Source organism: Microchirus variegatus, assembly GCF_963457635.1.
Source record: "Microchirus variegatus genome assembly, chromosome: 2".
Lineage (NCBI taxonomy): Eukaryota > Metazoa > Chordata > Actinopteri > Pleuronectiformes > Soleidae > Microchirus > Microchirus variegatus.
Genome location: NC_139803.1, coordinates 40,178,817 through 40,201,935, shown reverse-complemented (window position 1 = coordinate 40,201,935; position 23,119 = coordinate 40,178,817). Strand labels below are relative to the sequence as shown.

General features: G+C 39.6%; 2 protein-coding genes across 2 annotated transcripts in view; one reads left to right on the top strand and one right to left on the bottom strand.

The window, feature by feature from the left end:
- Positions 1 to 12,446, top strand: part of focad (focadhesin) — a gene marked incomplete at its 5' end in the record, with an annotated part of 31,310 nt that extends 18,864 nt beyond the window's left edge. Inside the window, 26 exons of the mRNA XM_083885842.1 lie at positions 15 to 135; positions 219 to 407; positions 1,504 to 1,625; positions 1,705 to 1,797; positions 1,907 to 1,995; positions 2,148 to 2,189; positions 2,267 to 2,375; positions 2,464 to 2,580; positions 3,980 to 4,218; positions 4,297 to 4,386; positions 4,513 to 4,660; positions 4,767 to 4,886; positions 5,506 to 5,628; positions 5,721 to 5,798; positions 5,999 to 6,070; positions 6,540 to 6,642; positions 6,724 to 6,804; positions 6,879 to 7,007; positions 7,104 to 7,219; positions 8,091 to 8,351; positions 8,428 to 8,517; positions 9,473 to 9,650; positions 9,749 to 9,846; positions 10,500 to 10,751; positions 11,608 to 11,683; positions 12,131 to 12,446. Coding sequence (XP_083741968.1) covers positions 15 to 135; positions 219 to 407; positions 1,504 to 1,625; positions 1,705 to 1,797; positions 1,907 to 1,995; positions 2,148 to 2,189; positions 2,267 to 2,375; positions 2,464 to 2,580; positions 3,980 to 4,218; positions 4,297 to 4,386; positions 4,513 to 4,660; positions 4,767 to 4,886; positions 5,506 to 5,628; positions 5,721 to 5,798; positions 5,999 to 6,070; positions 6,540 to 6,642; positions 6,724 to 6,804; positions 6,879 to 7,007; positions 7,104 to 7,219; positions 8,091 to 8,351; positions 8,428 to 8,517; positions 9,473 to 9,650; positions 9,749 to 9,846; positions 10,500 to 10,751; positions 11,608 to 11,683; positions 12,131 to 12,204 — 3,210 coding nt within the window. The 3' untranslated portion in view covers positions 12,205 to 12,446. The remainder of the gene's footprint in view (positions 1 to 14; positions 136 to 218; positions 408 to 1,503; positions 1,626 to 1,704; positions 1,798 to 1,906; positions 1,996 to 2,147; positions 2,190 to 2,266; positions 2,376 to 2,463; positions 2,581 to 3,979; positions 4,219 to 4,296; positions 4,387 to 4,512; positions 4,661 to 4,766; positions 4,887 to 5,505; positions 5,629 to 5,720; positions 5,799 to 5,998; positions 6,071 to 6,539; positions 6,643 to 6,723; positions 6,805 to 6,878; positions 7,008 to 7,103; positions 7,220 to 8,090; positions 8,352 to 8,427; positions 8,518 to 9,472; positions 9,651 to 9,748; positions 9,847 to 10,499; positions 10,752 to 11,607; positions 11,684 to 12,130) is intronic.
- Positions 12,447 to 12,510: 64 nt separating this feature from the next.
- hacd4 (3-hydroxyacyl-CoA dehydratase 4) lies at positions 12,511 to 22,032 on the bottom strand (the record flags this gene model as incomplete). Its single annotated transcript, XM_083907245.1, has 7 exons — positions 12,511 to 12,840; positions 14,025 to 14,132; positions 15,606 to 15,712; positions 16,703 to 16,812; positions 16,903 to 17,030; positions 17,140 to 17,246; positions 22,028 to 22,032. The coding sequence occupies 7 exons, from the start codon at positions 22,030 to 22,032 to the stop codon at positions 12,758 to 12,760; spliced, it is 648 nt and encodes a 215-aa protein (XP_083763371.1). The 3' UTR covers positions 12,511 to 12,757.
- Between the last annotated feature and the right edge of the window lie 1,087 nt (positions 22,033 to 23,119).

Here is a 23,119-nt window from a genome sequence, read left to right as displayed (position 1 = left end):
TGTCTGATGTGAAGGCCAGGCCTCCTGTGAGTCCTGAAGATGACGAGGAGGAAGAGGAGAAGGAGAAAGATCTCTCTGTACCAGGATCTTCTTATGTGAAGCTGATGAATCTGACTCCAGTCTCTGTTCTCCCAGGTGATTCTCGTTTTTTCCGACCTTTTCAGTCAGATGTGTTGGTTTTTGAGAGTTCCTCGCTGATATTTAATCTGGATCCTTAGCGTTCGAGCTCTTCCTGACGTCGCTGGTGAGGCAAGAGATGAGTCAGATGCCGCGCGGCGTTTACTTCTCCGCCCTCAGGGGAGGAAACCTGCGATCGGACCAGGGTAAAACTGTGGCCGGGATCCCGTCGTTCATGCTGAGGACCTACGAGAAGAACAAGCAGCCTGGACTCAAGCCGGGACTCGCAGGTGATGAATCGCCTCTCTAATGTTGAAATGTGCTGTTTGAGGAGGATTTGACAGATTTTTTTACTGTCAATATGTTAAGAAACAGCAGAACTTGCATCTCTACGTCCTTTAGGAACCTAAATCCAGGGTTTTTCAAAGGATATTTAATCTTGGGCTATAAAGAAAATCATATTTTCATCAGGCAAAACCTTTTTTTTTCCCTATTATCCTCTTTTATTATAATCTAAATTACTGCATATTGTACAAAAATGGCACAAACTTGGTCTAAAAAGTTACAAGTTTCTTAAATCTTCTCTTAGACTCAGTTAATCTGTTTTTCAGAATAAAAGCTCTGAATTCTGAATGACTTTGTCATCTTTTGGAATAAATCCAGACAATTTGACCACAGACCTATAGTATTTTAGCTATTGAATATTGGGCTAAAACATCATATCTTAATCAGGCTAACCTTTGTTCTATTCTATCAATCTTTTTTTCTTGTTATCTAAACTAGGCAAAAATGGCAAATTTAGAAGATTTCTTGGTTTAAAAAACTAACTTGAATTTGCCACACACTGTTCCCAGTGTCTTAAATCTGCTCTTTGATCTGTTTTTCAGATTAAAAGCTCTGAATTTTTTAATGACTGTCATTATTTTTTTTATTTTTTTTTGAAGAAAGCCAAACAATTTAAAATCCCATTTAAAAAATAATAATAAATCAGATTTTTGAATGAATTTACCAATGACCTATTATTATCTCCAACAATCCAAAAAAACGATTTAATATGATGGTGTGAAATATTCAAAAAAAACATAATATCTTCATTTTTTTCTATGAATCTTATTTATTTTAATCTAAACTATACAAAAATTGCAAATTTAAAAGATTTCTTAGTTTAAAAAAAATTAATGAATGAAAATTTGCCTCAGACTGTACCCAGTGTCATTTTTTTCTCAGAATAAAAGCTCTGACTTCTGCATTTAAATCAGATTTTTGGATAAATCTACCGAGCCTCCTCTTGCTGACCATAATCTTATATTGTTTTTTTTTTTGTTTTTTTTTATAAATAAATAAATAAAAATAGTAGAGGAATAACTGTGTGTGTGTGTGTTATAGCTGGACTGCTGCTCAGTTACGAGCTGCCCGTGCAGACCGACCGCGCCGGCAAACCCATCGACCGCTTCCTCGTCAGCCGCAGCCGCAGCTACCAGCAGATCCTGGCTGCTCTCATCCATGAGGTAGAACACAGCGGTATATAAACCTCACGGATTAACATACAGTGAAATCTAACTCCTTCACTCTATTGTGTTCACGCAGGTGAACATTCAGCCGTCTGAATGGCACAGAGCTCTGCTCTTACCGCAGGCCTGGAGGGGCTTCATGAACCGAGTTTTCCACGCCGTCTTACAGGTTTACCTTATTCTTGGTCGTTTTTGATTCTATATCTGCTGTAATTATTGAATGTTTGCTTCATCCAAACCTTAAAAAGCCCTTTAAAAGTATATAATAATGTGCTCAGGGTCGACGTGCTGACCTGGAGATGCAACAGAAACAGGCCAGAGAGAACGCAGAGGAGCTGCAGTACAAGCAGCACTGTGCCTGGATGTGGTGAGACTCACTTTGACACACACATTCAATCAGTGATTTAAAGGCACGGTATGTCATTTCTGCCCATAACAAAGACCTAGTTTGATGGTGTGTAGTTTTGGGCGACGATGGCGCTCAAATCTGTCTATTTTCCTACATCTGTCCTTCCTCAGGGCCAGAGATCAGCTGACTGACGTCATCAAAGCTGCCACAAAGTGAGTTCTCTACATTTTTGGAAGATCTAAAATACTGTTTTTTATCGGTATCCCAAATGCTCTATGTTCTTCTTCAGGGACAGTCCTGTAGTCCAGGGTAACTCCATCCTGGCTTTGAGCAGTTTAGCCGCTGTCCTGGCTAAATATGAGAGCAACCTGCCGGCCGACAGTGACGGCAGCCTCGGGGTAATCCTTCATTAGCGCTTCCTTCTTTGTCCCTGGTGTCATCATCATAACAACAAAGTTGTTGACTGAGTGACTTTGACTGTTTCAGGCCGGACCAGAGTTTGTGCCCACAGCCAGCTGGTTGTCCATGGTCCTGGAGACGCTGCTCAGCATCATGTGCAGCAGCTACAAGGCCAGAGGACAGGTTTTCCCCTGGTTCTTACATGTGAGTCGCTCTCTCTTACTTTCTTAAACTGTTTTTACCAGTTAAAGTTAGTTTCTACCTAGTTTTTACTAGTTAAAGTTAAGTTTTACCCGTTAAAGTTAGATTTTGGCTCGTTTTTACTCGTTAAAGTTGGTTTTAGCTAGTTTTTACCAGTTGAAGTTGATTTTTAGCTAGTTTTCAACAGTTAAATTTGGTTTTAGCTAGTTTTTACCAGTTAATGTTAGTTTTTAGCAAGTTTTTACCAGTTAATGTTAGTTTTTACCAGTTAAAGTTAGTTTTTAGCTAGTTTTTACTCATTAAAGTTAGTTTTTAGCTAGTTTTTACTCATTAAAGTTAGTTTTGGCTAGTTTTTACCGGGGTCGTACCTATGTTCCCCGGGTCCTATGTTCCCCGCTTTTCCAAACCCTTTTTTGAAAATGGGTAGGGTTAGGGTTAGGTTTAGAGAAAGGGTCCTATGTTCCCCGGTCACATACAAATCGGGGAACATAGGACCCGGGGAACATAGGTACGGTCCCGTTTTTACCAGTTAATGTTAGTATTTAGCTAGTTTTTAACCAGTTAAGGTTAGTTTTATCCTAGTTTTTACCAGTTAAAGTTATTTTTTTCACCTATTTTTTACTAGTTTAAGTTACGTTTTAACAGTTACAGTTAGTTTTTGGCTGGTTTTTACTCGTTAAAGTTGGTTTTAGCTAGTTTTACCAGTTAAAGTTAGTTTTTAGCTCGTTCGACTAGTAAAAGTTAGTTTTAGCTCGTTTTTACCAGTAAATGTTTGTTTTTAGCTAGTCTTTACCAGTTAAAGTTAGTTTTTACCAGTTAAGGTTAGTTTTTAACCAGTAACGGTTAGTTTTATCCTAGTTTTTACCAGTTAAAGTTAGTTTTTACCAGTTAAAGTTAGTTCTTAGCTAGTTTTTACCAGCTAAAGTCAGTTTTTAGTTAAATTTAGTTTTGACCTTGCTTTTACCAGTTAAAGTTAGTTTTAATTCATGTTTTATAGAGTGGGTTCTTTAACAAAAACAGCTAATGCTGACTGTGCTCAAAAACAACAGCTCACCTCATAAAATCCACGCCAGCTGAAGTGAAAACTATCTTAAGAATATGTTTTATCCTATTTTCTAGCAGGAAAGTCTCTCCCACACCAAATCCCATAGAGAAAATCATTGATTTTACATCAAGGCACACAGGAGGTGTTGATCCACTGCTGTCTTCATCAGTATGGTTAAATGTGTTATTCTGTCTCTTGGGTGTTTAATAACCTTAATAATTACACAAGTAACACAAACTTTCCAAACATGGCAGCAGTCGACCAGCTGCCCCTGTGTTCTCACAAGCTAAAAACAGTGATTTTCTCTATGGACTCTGCTGCAGAAGAAAATCACTCTCTGGATTCTGTGTTCCTCAGCGTTCCTACTCGGGCGAGAACACGGCGAGTGCCATCGCTCGCTCCTGTGCCAGCCTGGCTCTGTCCTTGCTGGTGCCGGTGCTGGTGGTGTGGCAGAAGGACGGCGTGGCCCAGGTTCTGTCCTCTCTGAGGGCCGGTCTGCCCGGATCGCCCACCGCCGACGACTCCCAGGCCGTCCAGTTCCACTCGGGCCTCGGGCTGGGGATGGTGCTGTCCAGTCTGCACCACCAACGCCTCGGGTTAGGTTTTGTTTATCTGAAGAGGAGTGAATCAAACGCACTGATTTATCACTGACTGTGTTTGTGTGTGTTATTCAGTGACGTCTCTGTTCAGAAGGACACTGAGCTCCTCCTCAGCTCTCTGGACGCTCTGGAACGTTGCTCCTTCAATCCTGACCTGGAATACAAGTCAGTGCTCCGTCTTCAGCCTTCATGACCTTTTTCTTCTTCTTTGTCTTATTTATCTTTATTTCTTGACGTTCTCCTCCGTCGTCCTCCCTTTCCATCATCATCTCCTCTGGTCTTCCTCCTCAGCACTGGCTGTATGTTGGGTCTGGGTCTGGTGCTGTCAGCTCTGTGCAGCAGTGGACAGAAGGAGCAGCACCTTCACGTCACGGGAACTCTGGACAAACTGCTGTCCAAGCTGCAGGACAGCGGCGGACATGGACGCATGCTGCAAGAGGTTGGACAGTAACAGTTAATATCATATTTTTATAGCAACACAGACACAGATTTTAAAAAGGTTAATAACAGTGACAATGTTGTTGTGGTGGAACGTGTTTGTGCAGGTGTTGGCGTACACCGTGGCGTGTGTGAGCGTCTCAGCCTTCAGTGGAGGCCTCATCGATGCTGCTAAAGCTGAGGAGGCCATGAGCACGCTGCGTACTCTGACTGAGGAGAGCCAGCAGGTCAGTTATATTTAAACCTGATAAAAGACTGTACATGAATGAGTGTTAGTATTCATTTTTGACGCCTAGTTAGTTAGTTTTTACCAGTTAAAGTTAGTTTTTACTCAGTTTTTACCAGTCAAAGTTAGTTTTTACCAAGTTTTTACCAGTTAAAGTTAGTTTTTACCTAGGTTTTACCAGTTAAAGTTAGTTTTTACCTAGGTTTTACTAGTTAAAGTTAGTTTTTACCAGTTAAAGTTAGTTTTTACCTAGTTTTTACTAGTTAAAGTTAGTTTTTATCAGTTAAAGGGAGTTCTTATCAATTAAAGTTAGTTTTTATCAGTTAAAGTTAGTTTTTATCAGTTAAAATTAGTTTTTATCAGTTAAAGTTAGTTTTTACCTAGTTTTTACTAGTTTAAGTTAGTTTTTATCAGTTAAAGGTAGTGTTTACTTAGTTTTTACCAGTTAAAGTTAGTTTTTACTCAGTTTTTACCAGTTAAAGTTAGTTTTTACCTAGGTTTTACCAGTTTAAGTTAGTTTTTACCAGTTAGTTAGTTTTTACCTAGTTTCTACCAGTTAAAGTTAGTTTTTACCAGTTAAAGTTAGAGTTACCTAGTTTTTAATAAGAGTGTGTGTCCAGACTCCAGGTTTCTCTCTGGCTCTTGGTTTGGTCGTCCACGGTCTGTCGGTGTCCGGTCACGGTAAAGCAGAGGACATTCACCCTCGCCTGCTCGCTGCTTGGATCAAAATCCTTCTGGCTGAGGTATGAAAGCATGAACATGAACACATGAACATGTGGTTTACAGATATGTAAAAACATCCACCATCAGGATTTGAGACGTCTCTGTGTTTCAGGGTTGTCCCACGATGCAGCGACTGGCTGCTGTCAACGGCCTGGTGGCTTTGGTGGGATCTGAGAGTTACCTCATCCAGGTAAGACATGTTTTTAATTTTTATTATGAGCAAAGGAATGGATTCTTCTGCCACTTTGTACTTAAATATGTCGTAGAAAGTGTCAAACCCTCTGTTTTAGTGCATTATTCACCAAATATTGTCAAATATTGTCATGTGGACCACTCACATCCGCTCATCGTTTAACTTTGTGTGTTGTTGTTGTTGTTGTTGTTTTGCAGCTAAAAAGTGAGCTGGAGCTTTCCTCTCAGCAGCAGAGCAGACTGAACGAGGTCATTCGAGCCGTCACGCAGGTACGTGACACACATTTTTAAAGTGATTAAAGAGGTTTTCGAGTTAAAACTGTGAAATAATGTCATTATTGTTCATTTTAAACACTTAAAACACACAGTTTTTACAGAATCCTGACCTGATACAGTCTCAGGAGAGCTGTTTCACCAATATAATGGCTTAAATTCAAAATAGCAATAGCAGGTTTATATAAAATGTGGGTATTTAAGCTCCCGAGAGGATAAACCTTGTTCTTTTTTAGTCCAAAATAGTATGAAAAGTGTACCCCACTTTAATTATTCAAATTATTTTTACCCTAATACCACATTTTATTCATGTAACTGGCCTTGAAAAACCTGGAAACGTTACAGAACCTGTTTAAAATGTCAATAAACAGGCCTGAAAGTGATGAAAATTCCCTTTAGTCGTTGAAAAGCTGTGGAAATCGATGGATAAAATGGGTCAAAAGTGTGTTTTTCCTTCCTTTTCCAGGTCATCACCTTCTCAGGAGCCATTGGTTTACAGTCAAACAGCGCCTGTTTGGTGGCTCATCTCTATTTGGCTCAGGTGTCCACCAGTCACAGTCACACAGCAGGTACTCACACACACTACTGATGTTCTACTTCATCGACATGAACGCGATCTGCAGCTTCTCTTCTGTCATATTTGCTCTCAGTTCCTCAGGATTTCAGTTACCTGTCAGAGAAAAGCGTCATCAGATCCGTCGCTGATTTCATCTCCGAGGCTGGAAAGAAAGGTTTGTTAGCTTTAAACGTATCTTAGCGTAGCTGCAATGAGATGAGGAGTTTGACTCATTTTGTGTGTGTGCAGGTCCAGATTTGTCTCCTCCTCCTCTGGTGAAAGCTGCTCTCGCCTCTCTGGCGTCAGTCGGAGCCAGTTTCCAGTTCCCGCCCATAAACTGGAGCGCTGCGCTGTCTCCGCTCATGAGGCTCGGCTTCGGTAAGAGATCGTCACGTGGTCACGCGTGTCCGTCCGTCCTCAGATAGACAAAGTCAGAGCACCGTGTTGGATGTTTTTCTGTCCGTCTCTTCACAGGAGAGGACGTGCAGCATCAGTGTTTGGTCCTGGCTGTGGGTCAAGCTCAGTCGTCTCAGAGCGCCGCTCTCTTCCTGGGCTCCTGGCTGTCGCCGCCGCTCGTGCACAGTCTCAGTGTGAGTTTCCATGAGGACGATTAGAGACATATATTAATGATCTTGAAGTGAAAAACCACTACATAGTGAAATCACTTAGTTGGATCACATTTAAACCTGTTTATGTATTTAGGGTTAATGTATTTAATGGGCATTCACTCGCCTAGTTCCTCTGTGTGTGAATATATAAATATGTGTGTGTATATGTTTATATTTATATACGTATATATATATATATATATATATATATATATATATATATATATATATATATATATATATATATATACACACATAAATATGTGTGTGTATACGTTTATATTTATATACGTATATATATATATATATATATATATATATATATATATATATATATACGTATATAAATATAAACATATACACACATATTTATATATACACACACAGAGGAACTATATATATATATATATATATATATATATATATATATATATATATATATTTATGTGTGTGTATATATATATAGGTAAAGTTAGTTTTTACCAGTTAAAGTTAGTTTTTACTTAGGTTTTACCAGTTAAAGTTAGTTTTTACCTAGTTTTTACCAGTTAAAGTTAGTTTTTACCTAGTTTTTACCAATTAAAGTTAGTTTTTACCAGTTAAAGTTAGTTTTTACCTAGTTTTTACCAGTTAAAGTTAGATTTACTTAGTTTTTACCAGTTAAAGTTGTGACGCTACGCTGCAAATAGCCTACCCTTATTTTGAAAAACCAACACCAGAGTCACCACCTGCCTGTCTAGCTGCGGCGCGCGGAAGACGTATATATGTATATACATGTATATACATACATATATGTATATATATAGGTAAGCGTTTTTACCAGGTAAACAGTGTATATTTTCCTGCCCTTCAGTCTCAGACCCGCACTCACCTCTACACGACCGTGGGCCAGTGGATGAAACACGTGGCCGAGGACAAGCTCCAGGTCTTCGTGGAGACTCTGGGTCTGCAGCATTTCCAGGAGGACGTCCGACTCCGGCGTCTGCCGCTGTGCCGCTCTCTCCTGCAGGGCCTCGCTCAGGCGATGGCTCTCCCCAACCCGCCCAGCAACTGCTGGACCATCCTGTGCTCCACCACGGAGAAGATCTTCAACCTCCTGCCCGACGGGATCCAGGTACGACAGTGTGGACAGTAATCCTGTCAGTAAAGCTTTCTTGCTTCTTTCTTGTGACGATATGGATTTGTTTTAGGACGACGAGGTGGATTTGTACACGGGCGTGGCCAAATGTCTGTCTGAGATGTCCGACACGGAGATTGATCGAGTCGCTCGAGTCACAGAGGTACAGTACGATGTTTTCTCCCCATATTGGTGGAGTTTGTGATGTGAAAATCTGCAGTTGTGAGGTTGTTTAGTCCTTTAGTTGTTGTTTCCCTGGTAGTTTTTCCTTACCCTGGTCGAAGGTCTAAGGACAGATTACCAACCCTGTGAAGTCCCGTGAGACAAACTATGTTTTGTAAACTGTGGGCTATATAAATAAAGATTGATTGATTGATTGATTGATTTAGTCCCTTTAGCCCTTTAAAATCCTTCATAATAATAATTTATTAATATAGATTTATTGGGTTTGATGTAGAATAAGCCTCTACTTAAGGACTTACAGCAGCCAGAAAAGACAAACCTTCAGAGTGTTCTGATTTGCTTCATTTCTATCGTTACAGCATTATTTATTGAAATTATTCTTATGGAGTTTACATTGTAGAAAATGATGACAGTGGAAATACACTGCTAAAAAAACCCAAAAAAGTCAAGAGAACACCTTAAAGGTGAATTATGCAATAAATCTAAATCAACTGGCCATAAAATCCTCCTAATATGTCACAGAGACTCAGGAATAATGTTCATATAACAAACTGAACTCACCAACAACAGTACACACAAAATATTTGCATTAAAAAAACCACCATAACTGGCAACCACGGGTTGCCAGTTATGTCAAAAAAAGAAACCTAAAAGACCTTGGTGTTTTGAATTTGAATGTAGTAACTGTTTTTGGCCACATTCTTACATATGGCGCCTTTAAATCACACATCAAACATCTCTACTGTGTCAACAAAATAAAGATGAGCAGTATCTCTATTCTTTATGCTACCACTGGAGGGCAGCAGAGTCCAAGAAAATGTCTTATTTTCTCAAGTAGGATTTAAAATATAGAAAAACTTGCAAAAATGTGTCATTTATATACATTAAAATGATGTGTATGTATATATAAGATGCTCATGTGTTGTTGTTTTCAGGGTCAGATGGAGAAGACGTGCTTCACGCTGTCATACCTCACCTCCCAGGGCAGAGTTCCACTCTTGAGTCTCAACGACATCATCGGCGGCGTGCTCCGCGGTTGGCCGAGCCGCACAGTCGGCTGGCTCCTCCTACAAACGTTCTATCAGTGTCGCCTGGCGACCGGCTCCAACACAGGTGAGGACACCAACGGACTCCTGCTGCGTTCAAGCGACGCGAAGAAAATCACGCGTCTTTGAGTTGACGTGAGGACAGAGGTTTGTTGTTTTCTGCAGGTGTGACCAAAAGAATGGAGTGGCTCCTGGAGCTGATGGGACACATCCGAAATGTTGCCTACAGTGTCACGTCTGTGTCATGTGGAGACACCAGAGTGGTGAGTTTCTCTATGGAAGGAAATCTGTCATCAAATTTTTAATTTCTGACGTTCAATAAAGAAATAACTCTTTTAATTTAATTTTGTTTACTGTTAAAAGCCTTTAAATTCAATTTAAATTAATTCAATAAAGATACGTTTATAAGCCTTTAAATTGAAAATCCTTTAAATGACTAAAGTTCAATAAAGAGAAAATGTTTTTAAAATTCTTTAAATTTCTAACGTTTAATAAAGAGAAAACTTTTTAAAATTCTTTAAATTTCTAACGTTCAATAAAGAGAAAACTTTTTAAAATTCTTTAAATTTCTAACGTTCAATAAAGAGAAAACTAATCTCTTGCAATTTTCAATGTCTCATATTCTCTGTTAAAATTTTAAAGCTAAAACTTTGAGCTTTATTTTCAATAGTATATATTCAGTTTGTTGAATATTTGCTTTAGTGGTGGTGGAGACATAAACGGAGCAAAAAAAAAAAACTATAACTTATCAGGTACAGTATAACACCAAACACATGCTAATATGCATTTGGTGTTATACTGTATGCACTATAATATATATATATATATGGTATATATGACAGTGTTTGTTGTGCTGCCCCCAAGTGGCCAAACATGGCAAACACACAAAATAATCCTTATCTTTATTTCCCTGCAGGCCACAGACTTCCTCTTCCAGGTCTTTGCCGCCGCCGTCGTTTCCTGGGGCGACCACTCCATGCCCGTCCTGCTGGGCGTCAGGACCCGCTGGTTCCCGTGGCAACCGGGCCCCAAACCTCACGCTCTGCAGCACAGTCTGTACGGTAGGGAGTCGCTCGCTGACCGCGCGCTGCCCCAGTGCCTGCTGGGATTGCCCCACAGCCTGGCTCTGCTTGTCGACAAAGAGCCGTGGAGCGGCCAGAGACAGAAGGTGAGTGTGGAGTTCAGGGCAGGTCACCTGACGTTAGTTAATTATAAAACACATATATAACTCCTTATAAATTAAATAGCAGCATGCTACAATCAGGTTTTCCCCATTATTTGTTCTGAATGCTGTTTTTAAACACTTAATTCCTCCTGAGTTGATATTGACTCTCTGGTTGTGTATTCTCTTTGGCAGAAGGTCATTTTTTTAAAATTGTAAATCTTTATTTTAATCAATATCTTCGATTTTTATGTCCCTTTTTTGTGCGCTTTGTGTAAAACGAAAATAATACAATCACAAACGTATGTGGTGCATTATTTGATGCAAAATTGGCAACCAAGGTACAAGAAAAGCCATATAACACAAAGACTCCCTAACTCCCAAAGAGTCCTTAATTTGAAAACCGGCTCTGTCAAGCAAAACTATCAGACCTGACTGAGGGAGCGTATGTGTGTATACACCAGCAGAGCAAGGAGGGCAGGGACAAAGACGGTTTTATCTCGTCAAACTCCTGAACAATCGGGGGGGTATTTTGTGAGTGTTTTCAATCATGTGCAATATTGCCGTTGCCTCCATGTGTCTCGACATGAAACGACCCACTTCCTGTGTGCAGCGGCGGAATGTCGCCACGTGACACAAGTTCACACAACGGCGCTAAAGTCAGCAGCGTTGTGTGAACTTATTTGAAAACGACGTTTATATTTAAAGGTTACGTACTACAGCTTTAAATCAGAATCATGTTTTTGTGTGTTGAGACAATGACGGTATGTATATATTGTGTGTGTGTGTGTTTCTGTGTCTGTGTGTGTGTGTGTGTGTGTGTGTGTGTGTGTGTGTGTGTGTGTGTGTGTTTGTGTATCAGTTCATAGACTGGCTCCTCAGCATCACAGAAGGTCCTGACCAAAGTGTGTCACCCGCAACCGTGAGCACAGCCAAAGGTGAAAAACATAAACACACATCACACGCTAGTCATGCTATAAGTCGCCATAGTAACGCACTCCATTGATACCATTCATACACATTTTAAGGCTACAACTCACAATTTTCTATCACCTTCAAAAGATATTAGGACTTATTCACATTTAAGAAGTGGATTATTGTTCTTTATGTTCAGTCTTGAATGTTTTCTAAAGGCCGTGTTTTTCCTGAATGCTGCATTAATTGAACTACACACAAAAACAATGCGACCCAAGTCGTACTTTATCAATGTAATAACAGTCAAACATTGTTAATTAACAGAAAATATATACAGAAGTACTGTAGTCCTCTTCCACTTCCATCACACACTCCGTCAACACAGCAACAAACAAACATGAAGGGAAAAAGTCATTGTCGTTTACTCTGTTTTTGTGTTGTTGTTGTTGTTGTTGTTGTTGTGCTTTCAGCTGCTCTGTTGGCGCTCAAGTCCTCCGCCGAGTTCAAGAAGAAGGCCGTGTGGACCCGAGCGTACGGCTGGTAGAACCACAGAGGACGTAACCACGGCGACGCATACAGTACACACACAGTACAGCTGCCGCTGCGTCTGTCCTGCCCGAGCTTGTCGGACACGGATACAGTGACGGCACGAGGATGAGTCGAGGCTCGCAGCGGCTTTATGAGCTCGGGTGGAAACGGGCGTACAAACTGAAAACTGCTGAAACAAAATGGACAAATCAAAATTCAGATTTGTTTTTTAAGTCCTCAACTTTCAAGTTTCTATCAGTCCTGAGTGATGACATCACAGGTGGACAGTCCAAGTCTAAACTAAGCATCCGGTGACCTCAGAATACATTTCTTTGGGATATACTAGATCTTACCTTTTAGCACCAATATTTTTGATTTACCTGTAGCCACCACTACAGTATTTACACATTTAATGGTTTTACGTGTTATTTCATGTTTTCCCCAACTATTTAACTGTAACTCATACAAACACAGGATTATCGTACACAGCTGTACATTAAAAACAGAATTCTGTCCTTCTGTCCACTTGAATACCAGTTTCTGAACAGAACCCGCGGGACTAAATCATGTCATCTTCTTTTTATCTTGTTGTTCAACTTGTCCAGGTGGCGCTGTCTCTCCTTCAGCAGCTGCCACATGGTCACCGAGGCTCCTGAAAAGACGGATCACTGCTGTCAGTCAGAGTGTTGTGTCTATGCTAACGCTGCTAATGCTGCTAACGCTGCGTTCACGGCACCTGTAAGTGTTTGTGCACATCTACAGCTATGAAAGGTCATATGTGTAAATCAGTGTTATACATGTATTTAGACATGAAATGATCATGATGTGTCATTAGAGGTGAGGAAATCATGGTAAAGTGTGGCTTCGCCGTCACCACATTCACAAAATAAAATGTCATCATTGCGTCACAAACTCAATGTTCTGTTTTTTTTGTTTTTTTGGTCCACCCATGTCATAAAAATGTATATTTTATTTCTGAAGAATAACAAAACAAAGTGCTAACGTAAAACTTTGATTTATTAATAATTAAGAATAATCACTAAAACTAAAGATATCGTAAAAATAAAAGATTAACATATAAAACAAAAAAGGGTAAAGACGAGCAGCTAGTTCGACTAACAATACTAAAAAGTCCCAGCACCCATCTCTTAACGTCTCAACCAGAGAAGAAAAATGAGGGTCTGCAGTTAAGTTTGCGACACATTATTTTGGATTATTTTCTTCCGGAAAAGGAATATACATGGGAACATCCAAGGCTAGCTAGCGTTCTTTCTTCCCTGCTTGTACACTTTGTCGTAATGTTTTCTTTTCACACTGCTCTCATCATGTGATAAATTCCCTGACGCTGCTCTAAAGCGGAGACTTTTTACCTCGAAATTTCCACTTTTTGCTAACATGCTAGCATTACCCAAATAAGTCAAATTCGGGCAGATTTTCAAGCGATTTAGTCATGACACATTTCCAGTGTCAGACCTGATGATGAACGTCACGAACAATCCAGAGATGTACGATTTTTTTTCTATTTTCCTGCCTAGTCTGACTACAACGTACTCCTGTTGGCGAGAAATGTTCGACGGTCGAACAATAATCGGTCAGGGATCAGACTTGTCCCCGAACAAGACACGGTAAGAATCCAGACCGCTGTTTTTGATAATCTGACACTGTGACTATTGTGAAAGAGATTATGTGGAAATTTGAAGAGGGAGCTGGCACAAGAGGGGAGTTCTGGAAAATGGCCAGATTGACTCATGTGGAGACGTGTGTTCTCACACAGTCCATCTGGGTGTTTGTTTTAGGTATTTGTAGGACAATGAACGCAGGGATAAGTGATCTTACCGAGAGCGAGAACGGGCAGGTAGAAGAGCAGGATGAAGGGGGGATGAATGGGGATAGAGTTTGGTCCTGCTGCCTCGAGTAAAGGCAGGGCCTGGTACAAAGTGACACCTGAGAAGATGAGAGAGAAGGAAATAATCCATTAATTATCCTTAATACGTTATCTTCAAATGCGACTATTTACCACGTTTAATTGTATGCCCTCCTCATGTAGTCACAACATTTCAAAAAGGTTTATGCTAACTTTTTTGGTCGATGCTAATATATCATCACTTTAGTCATATAAAGGTAGGAATTGGTTCAAATTTTCTTTGAAAAAATGTGCAATTTAACTATGTACTATATTCGTGACATTACTCTAAAGGTGCAATATGTAATAAATCTAAAGCAACTGGCCATAAAATCCTCCTAATATGTCACAGAGACTCAGGAATAATGTTCATATAACAAACTGAACTCACCAACAACAACAGTACAGACAAAATATTTGCATTAAAAAAAATATTTTGCAGACTGCAAATCATGTTTATGTTTTGAAATCATGTTTTGTCATGTGGCGCCACCTACCGCCATCTACCAATCATTGCAGTCAGTAGAGTCTCAGCTGCCGATCAAACACGGGTTGCCAGTTACGTCAGAAAACGAAACCTCGGTATTTTGAATTTGAATGTAGTAACCGTATTTGGACACACTCTTACATATGGCACCTTTAATATACCCCCACTAGCTAGGTGGCATTTATCTGTGTGGTTTATCTAGTGGTTAGGGCTTCAAGCTTGAGACCGAAGGGTAGCCGGTTCGAACCCCGACCTGTCCGCAGCTGAGGTGCCCTTGAGCAAGGCACCTAACCCCCTCACTGCTCCCCGAGCGCCGCTGAATGCAGGCAGCTCACTGCTCTGGGTTAGCATGTACTTCACCTCACTGTGTTCTGTGTGTGTTCACTAACTCACTGATGGGTTAAAATGCAGAAATTGGAAATTTCCCCACTGCGGGGCTAATAAGGAATCTTAATCTTATCACGAAGTTCACAAGTACCATTTGTAGGCACCGAAAGTGCAATCAATTCTTTAAACCCGTACTATAAATCTGTCTAAAAAGTGCTTTAAAGCATGGATCATTGACTACACCATGTACTAACGTTAACTTTTGCTACTATAACAAGTAAAAAGTTGTTTCTCCGAGAAATCAAGGAATTACTAGCCTGCTTTTCAGGCTAGTTCTAGGACCTAAAACTTAAACTGATTGGTACTAAAGACATTTTTGTTTCTAGTTCTGTCCAGAACCACAGTATTTACTGAAATTGGTTGTGAATACCTTTGGACCATTTATATACTTTTGCTAATTTTGTTTGGTTGCCATTAACAACAGTGTTCCCTCACACATGGACTTAAAGTGAACTGCACTTTTTTAACACACACTTCCTGACATTTTATCATCACTTCTGCTTTGTCAACTCATTTCCTGTATCCACACCACTTCCCTTGCACAACGCCCGCCTACGTTGCGACACGTGACGCGTAGCTGGTACTGTGTGTTTTGTTGTTTTTTAAGGTCAGTGGCATAAGTGAAAGTTGGTATAGTCACCTTCTGTGGCGACTGACAGGACGTACAGGGGGATCCAGAGCGTATAGCGGGTCCTCAGCATGGTGGCCGACGGCGTGCCCATGACGCGCAGCAGCTCATGCGGATATCTGTCATCAAACAGCACACGTTTAAGTTATGATTGATGTATAGTTTTATAAATATTAGTGCCCTTTCTGTATCTCTGACACCGAATTCAGTTCAGCAAAAGTCTGTTTTCTTGCTCTACCTCTTCATATACCTGAACATAACCTGTGCAACCAGTTGGTTCACATGGTGCCTGACAAGATCTAACAGGAGAAAGTTTGCCCCCACTTTGTAATATCAGAGAATTTGCTAATTTATACAGTATTATACTCCATTATAACACATTCCCAGTTGGAACCTGAGGTTTTAATGAGCTTAGACTGATTAGTTTTGCTGGGAACTAGCGGTGGAGGAAAATAGTTATACTATAACTATTTTATTTTTATATATATATATATATATATATATATTGAAATATTGAAATATTTTGTGTGGCGATATTGTCATTTTTTTTTAACTGAACTTTTTGTGGATTAGCATAAACATCCATTGAAGTTTCAGTCTGTTATATGGTGCTAAATGCTCGCTCTCACTAGCGCTGTTGTGCGAGTAAATCGTGATATATGAAATATGTTGTTAAATATTGTGATATTATCGTATATCGTGGTGTCTCCACCCAAGAAAGATCAGTGTAAACATGTTAGTTTCTTGTTTGTCTTGCTAACTTTTGGTGCTAATGCAAATTCTGAATGTTAGCATAGCCATTAGCCAAGAATGTTCGTAGCGAACCTTACTTTTTATAGTGTGGGACAGTGTTCAATTTCATTTCATAATTTATATCAATTGGAAATGGAACTAAAGTAAAATATATAAAATAGTAAGTGTTGTAACATCATCATTAGTGATTTTCTCGTTCTTCTGACTTGTTTTTAGCGCGTACTTAGCATCACAGTTCATGCAGGGATGAAAAAACATTGGTTTCTGGATTATAGTGAAGAGCTGGAATTATTGATCAATAATGCTAAATGTGTGAAATACATTTCAAGACAGAACTCTGTAAGTGATTTTTGTACCGTAAAAGGTCCAAGATGTTCCAAAACAAGAACTGGACACACACGACTGGTTTACTCTGGATCTCCTCCAACATGATGATCAGGATCAGCAGCAGGTTCTTCTCCGTTACCTGAAAAACAAAAATGTCACGCAGAGCCGTTTACTTCTTTACTAAACCAGCGAGGGGATTCCAGCCAGGTTAAAGGTCTCGATGACTCACTTGGATGAAGCGAGGAAGGAGTCTGGCTTTCTCGATCCCGTCTGCGATGTGGAAAAGCTCCAGGATGGAGAGCAGCTGGCAGAGGCTCATCACGAAGCCCACAGAGTGGAACGTGTCTGCTAAGGCGTCTGAGAAGTTCAACAGCATATATATATTTTTTTATCAATCCAGCGCAATCCAATGTATTCCTGCTTCCCTCAACTGTGTCTACTGTAATTTACTCTGTTAAAGGGTCACCTTTGCCAAAAGTGAGGAACCTGGCGATGGTGTTGGACAGGATCCATGTGTGGCCACAGAACTGGAACAGGTTATAAGAGAAGATGTAAACAAACCTGATGCTGAACCTGCAAATAAAAGCAAAAAAGTCTTGGATCGCTTCATTGGTAAGTTGACACTTTTCTTTTTGTTAAAGGCGCCATATGTAAGAATGTGGCCAAAAACGGTTACTACACTCAAATTCAAAATACCGAGGTCTTTTAGGTTTTGTTTTCTGACGTAACTGGCAACCCGTGGTTGCTCGGCAACTGAGACTCTACTGACTGCAATGATTGGTAGACGGCGGTAGATGGCGCCACCTACTGCCATAAACATGATTTCAAAACATAAGCATGATTTGCAGTCTGCAAAAGATTTTTTTAATGCAAATATTTTGGCTGTACTGTTGTTGTTGGTGAGTTCAGTTTGTTATATGAACATTATTCCTGAGTTTCTGTGACATATTAGGAGGATTTTATGACCGTTGCTTTAGATTTATTACATAATGCACCTTTAATTATGAGTGGACCTTTTGCACTGTTTGACTTGTTATTTGATGTTTAGTTCAAGAAAACCTCCCCTTTTTTTAAGTTGATGCAAATGTCAAATATCGAGGTACTATACGTGCATTTGTAGATGCAAAAGTGCGATTTATGGCAGGAAACGAAGAAGAAAGTAGCAAAAAATTTAACTTTTTGGGCTTGTTGACAACCTGTTGTAACATATCGCTCACAAAAAAACAGCAAAAAGTCCAAATAAATAACTGTAATTTTGTCAATTCCTCATCAAATATCGCATTTTAATCCACGGCTTCACTTAGATTTAAGAAATGCTTTGTTGCAACACAACCACACGTTATTAATCCACACAAAAACTTAGATTTTAACATCTAATCTCATGTTGAATTGTTTTCTGTGCAAAGATTTAGGTAGTTTATTTTCTGGGGGGATTGGAAACGAACTCATTCCTTAACACGCCCTAAAAAAAACACAACATTCCTCCCACTGTAAGAGCTCGCACAATGCTGCAGCTCCCACTCAAATACTCACGTACATTTCTCCTGCGGTCGTCTCGCTTTTGTCGCTTCAGTAAAGAGGGATCAGCAGCAGCTCAGAATCCCAGTGTGAGTTGGAGCAAAGACATTGTGTGTTTTTCTCTCTCCCAGGTGAAACTAAATCAGCTTCTTCTCAGTAAAACCCGAGGACCTGCCTCTTACTTCATCCTCCCTCGCGAGTGACGGCAGAAAAATGCCGCAATATCTCTGTTTGCTTGTGTTTCTTCAGGCTGATTGGAGCTGTCATAACTTTTAGAGAACGCAGGAAGTTGACATTCCATGTGTGAAAGTTTGACATTGAGTAGTCCAACCCCCCTGAGAGACCGACGACTATGAGCTGAATGTCAAGAAGAAAACAAAGACAAACCCGTACTTTCATTAAAGCTCCACTATGCAACATTTACTTGCAGTTACTTGCCATATTAGGATGTGTTTCATCACTTTAAAGTAAAATATCTTGTTTTTGCAGCCTTGTAATAGGTGCTATAAGTCAAGTTAATATTCCCGTAAATGTCTCCCTTGTTTGTTACGACGCCACCTACTGTTTCATGCCCTACATTGCTTGACGTACGTAGACGAGGCCGCCGCGTAACAAACGTGGAGTCGTAATCACTACCGGCGTTGTGGACACTGTTCACTGTTTCTCCGACATTGACGTGAGATTCCGTGCAGAACAATGAGCGAGTAAAGTTGGCGCAAATGACGACTTGACGCCCAGGAAATGAAAATTCCGAGATCATAGTGATCAATCTTTAATTTGACCACAAAAACCTCATTAGTTAAGTAATGATAGATAGTTAGCTAAGCAGCTAGTAATATATAAGTTAGCTAAGCAGCTAGTAATATATAGATAGTTAGCTAAGCAGCTAGTAATAGATAGTTAGCTAAGCAGATAGTGATGATAGATAGTTAGCTAAGCAGTTAGTAGTGATAGATAGTTAGCTTAGCAGTTAGTAATGATAGATAGTCGCTGTGTCACCAAAGAAAAATCACAAAGACTGACTTTGACTAAGATCCCAAGGACAATCAATTGTCCAAAGGCTGAAAATCAAGGATTATAGTAATCTCAATCTTTACTTTGACCACAAAAACCTCACTAGTTAATCCTTCAGTTTAAACGAATGTTTGCACTGATTTTGAGAGAATTTCCTCACAATTTTCTAAAATGGAGAAACCAAAACAATTCTCATGGTGACTAGTGCTTCTCAGTAACACAGTATGCAGTGCCCTCTAGTGGTGGACAATAAAAGCTACACTACAGAGGGTTAAATTCAGAATTTCTCCAGAACATTAGTGATTCCAACACACGGAGCAGCATTTATTCTTGGGTTATGTTGTCTTTAAAGTGTCTGTAGCTGACGACGTGGCATTTCTCACAGGCACAGAGTGTCCAGTTAAAATGAAGAGATCAAAGAGGATGTAAAGATATGATCTATGAGACGAACGGTCAGTGGCAGGTGGAGAACGGATTAGTGCGGGTTCTAAAAGTCGTTATTAACACCATCATATATCCTCTCTGAAATTACAGATGATTTTCTGGATCAAATGCTGCGCTGGACTCAAGAAACCTGCACAGTGTGACCTTTCTGACCAGGCCAGCACAGTAAAGCTGTGACATTCTGCAGCACAACGGTAGGACACAAAATGGACGCAATCTGTCAGTTGCACATAAAACGTCTTGACGTTATGCTACAACATATCCAGATTATTATAATGTGATCTTTGTGAAGGTACAAAAACACTATATTTCCTTCCTTTTCTTTGAAATTCTCCACGCTGCACCTTTAAAGGCTGGACAGCTGGCATGAGAGCGGACATAAACCTGTGATACACTGGTGTTAAGCGGGAACTCCCGGGGATTTAATATCATATCACTCACATACTGGATTTCCCATGGTGCAATTTGATAATGTCTCGGGTTAGAGCCTGGCTCTTTCTGACTCTAATTAAATCCTTAATGACATTATAGATATTATAAAGACATGAATTAGACTTTCATGTCACTCAGAGAAAATGTGAAAATTCCATGTGTTGATTAGCCCATCCTGATAGATAGATAGATAGATAGATAGATAGATAGATAGATAGATAGATAGATAGATAGATAGATAGATAGATAGATAGATAGATAGATAGATAGATAGATAGATAGATAGATAGATAGATAGATAGATAGATAGATAGATTAGTAATGGTAGTTAACTAAGCATTAGTAATGATAGATAGTTAGCTAAGCAGTTTAGTAATAGCTAAGCAGTTAGTAATGATAGATAGTTAGCTAAGCAGTTTAGTAATAGCTAAGCAGTTAGTAATGATAGATAGATAGTTAGCTAAGCAGCTAGTGATAGATAGTTAGCTAAGCAGTGAGTAATGATAGATAGTTAGCTAAGCAGCTAGTGATAGATAATTAGCTAAGCAGCTAGTGATAGATTGTTAGCTAAGCAGTGAGTAATGATAGATAATTAGCTAAGCAGCTAGTGATAGATTGTTAGCTAAGCAGTGAGTAATGATAGATAGTTAGATAAGTAGCTACTAATGATATATAGTTAGCTAAGCAGTTTAGTAATGATAGTTAGCTAAGCAGTTAGTAATGATAGATAGTTAGCAAAGCAGCTAGTGATATATAGTTAGCTAAGCAGCTAGTGATATATAGTTAGCTAAGCAGCTAGTGATATATAGATAGTTAGCTAAGCATCTAGTAATATGTAGATAGTTAGCTGAGCAGATAGTGATGATAGACAGTTAGCTAAGCAGTTAGTAATGATAGATAGTTAGCTAAGCAGTTAGTAGTGATAGTTAGCTAAGCAGCTAATGCTATAAAGTTAGCTAAGCAGCTAGTGATGATAGATAGTTAGCTAAGCAGCTAGTAATAGATAGATAGCTCACTATATATTACAAAAATATTCTACATTTCTGGAATTTACATGTCATGTTTTATTTATTTTTTATTATTTGGCTCTAGTAAAGAGTTTAAAAGAGACATAATGTATTGCTGCATCCAAACGGCAGCCATCTTTGTAAAAGGTTAAAAGCAGATGAGCCGAGTTGTGTAAAATGTCTGGATAAGTCTATTAGCGGCTAAAGAAGACGTCCTGCTGTGTCCAGATGACTTCCACAAGCTATTTCATGACTTCACAATATAGTTACATACAGTATATGACCTAAGTGTTCATGATATGTTTTTACATTATATATATATGTTTGCCGCCATGGAGATATGTAGACTCAGACTATTCAGGGTTAAATTTCATCCAAAAAATGAGAATGCTAAAGCTATTTTGTAGCATTGATATTAGACCGTGGTCATGTTTAGTTGTTTTTATTATTATCAGTGTTTATTTTATAGTTGTGCTTCTACTTTTATGATTTTAACTTTTGTAACTTTATTTTATGTTTTCGAGATGTTCAGTAGCCTGTCACAGTGATCGCAGTGAAAAGGCCTGGCGTCTTTAGCGGTGCACTCCTCTCCTTAACCACTTATGTCGCCTTCTTAATCCTTTCTGGCGAATGATGCGACATGACATGATAAACTGCCTGCTGTTTTAATGTGGACTCCAGAAGTAACTGTATCTCCTCCAAGACCTGCAGTCACCAGGCCGCCGCTAAAATAGTGTGCTAAATATATCCTGTTTGTGCAGCCGCGTTAAAAGTAACTGTTCTCCAGTCAACATGTAGACCAACATATGAGGTTGTTCATGCTGCTGGACTCAGTGAACTCCACGTTAATACACTATTTATTCTGAAAAATGTATGTCGAGTTTAAAGTCGACCTTTTAGGAGCTTGTGAGGGACATGTGGACATGCTAGCCTTCTCACCCCATTTATCCAGAAATGTTATTTTATGTGCAAATTTGCTTGTTACGGTTAAGATTGGATCGCAATAATTTGGTCACCACATTTGGTAATTATCAAAATCATTAGAGTTACTGTTAATACACCAGTATGTAGAAGCTCTTTAACCAAAATGATATTTTTAATGCTAAAATATAATTATTATTGTTATTAAGGCTGAATCGATTCATCGGTTTATGTGATTTTTAAACAATTTGAACAAGTTTACTGATTTGTCAGCTTCTTAAAGGTGCCATATGTAAGAATGTGGCCAAAAACGGTTACTACATTCAAATTCAGAATACAGAGGTCTTTTAGGTTTCCTTTTCTAACGTAACTGGCAACCCGTGGTTGCTTGGCAGCTGAGACTCCACTGACTGCAATGATTGGTAGACGGCGGTAGGTGGCCAACAACAACAGTACAGCCAAAATTTTGCATTAAAAAAATATTTTGCAGACTGCAAATCATGTTTATGTTTTGAAATCATGTTTTGGCTTGTGGCGCCACCTACCGCCGTCTACCAATCATTGCAGTCAGTAGAGCCTCAGCTACCGAGCAACCACAGGTTGCCAGTTACGTCAGAAAAACGAAACCTAAAAGACCTCGGTATTTTGAATTTGAATGTAGTAACCGTTTTTGGCCACATTCTTACATATGGCGCCTTTAAAGAAACACCAGAAAGTTCCTTTAATGTCTGAAGACTTATTTACCGACCCCTTAAACAAGTGTCAACTTAAAAGCAGCAGCCGTCACATAGTTTCAGCGACTGGAGCAGCTCATGTGGAGTTTTTGGACACATGTAGAGCAGAGTTTCATCCACTCAGGCTTCAGGAGTCATCTCTGGTTTCCTCATTCACTGTCTACAGTATAGTTATACACTGCTGACAGTGGGAGTGGGGGGTGAGTGGGGAGAGGTTTTGCCTCCCAACAGCAACAGTCATCATGGACTGGTGGTGAGAAACATCAGCATGCCCAGTTATTCATTCCAATTAGACTGAACTCTCTGGCAGACGTCCTTACACTGACCGTGGTGCTGCCACCCACGGACATGTCTCATTCTATTCTACACAAGTGTA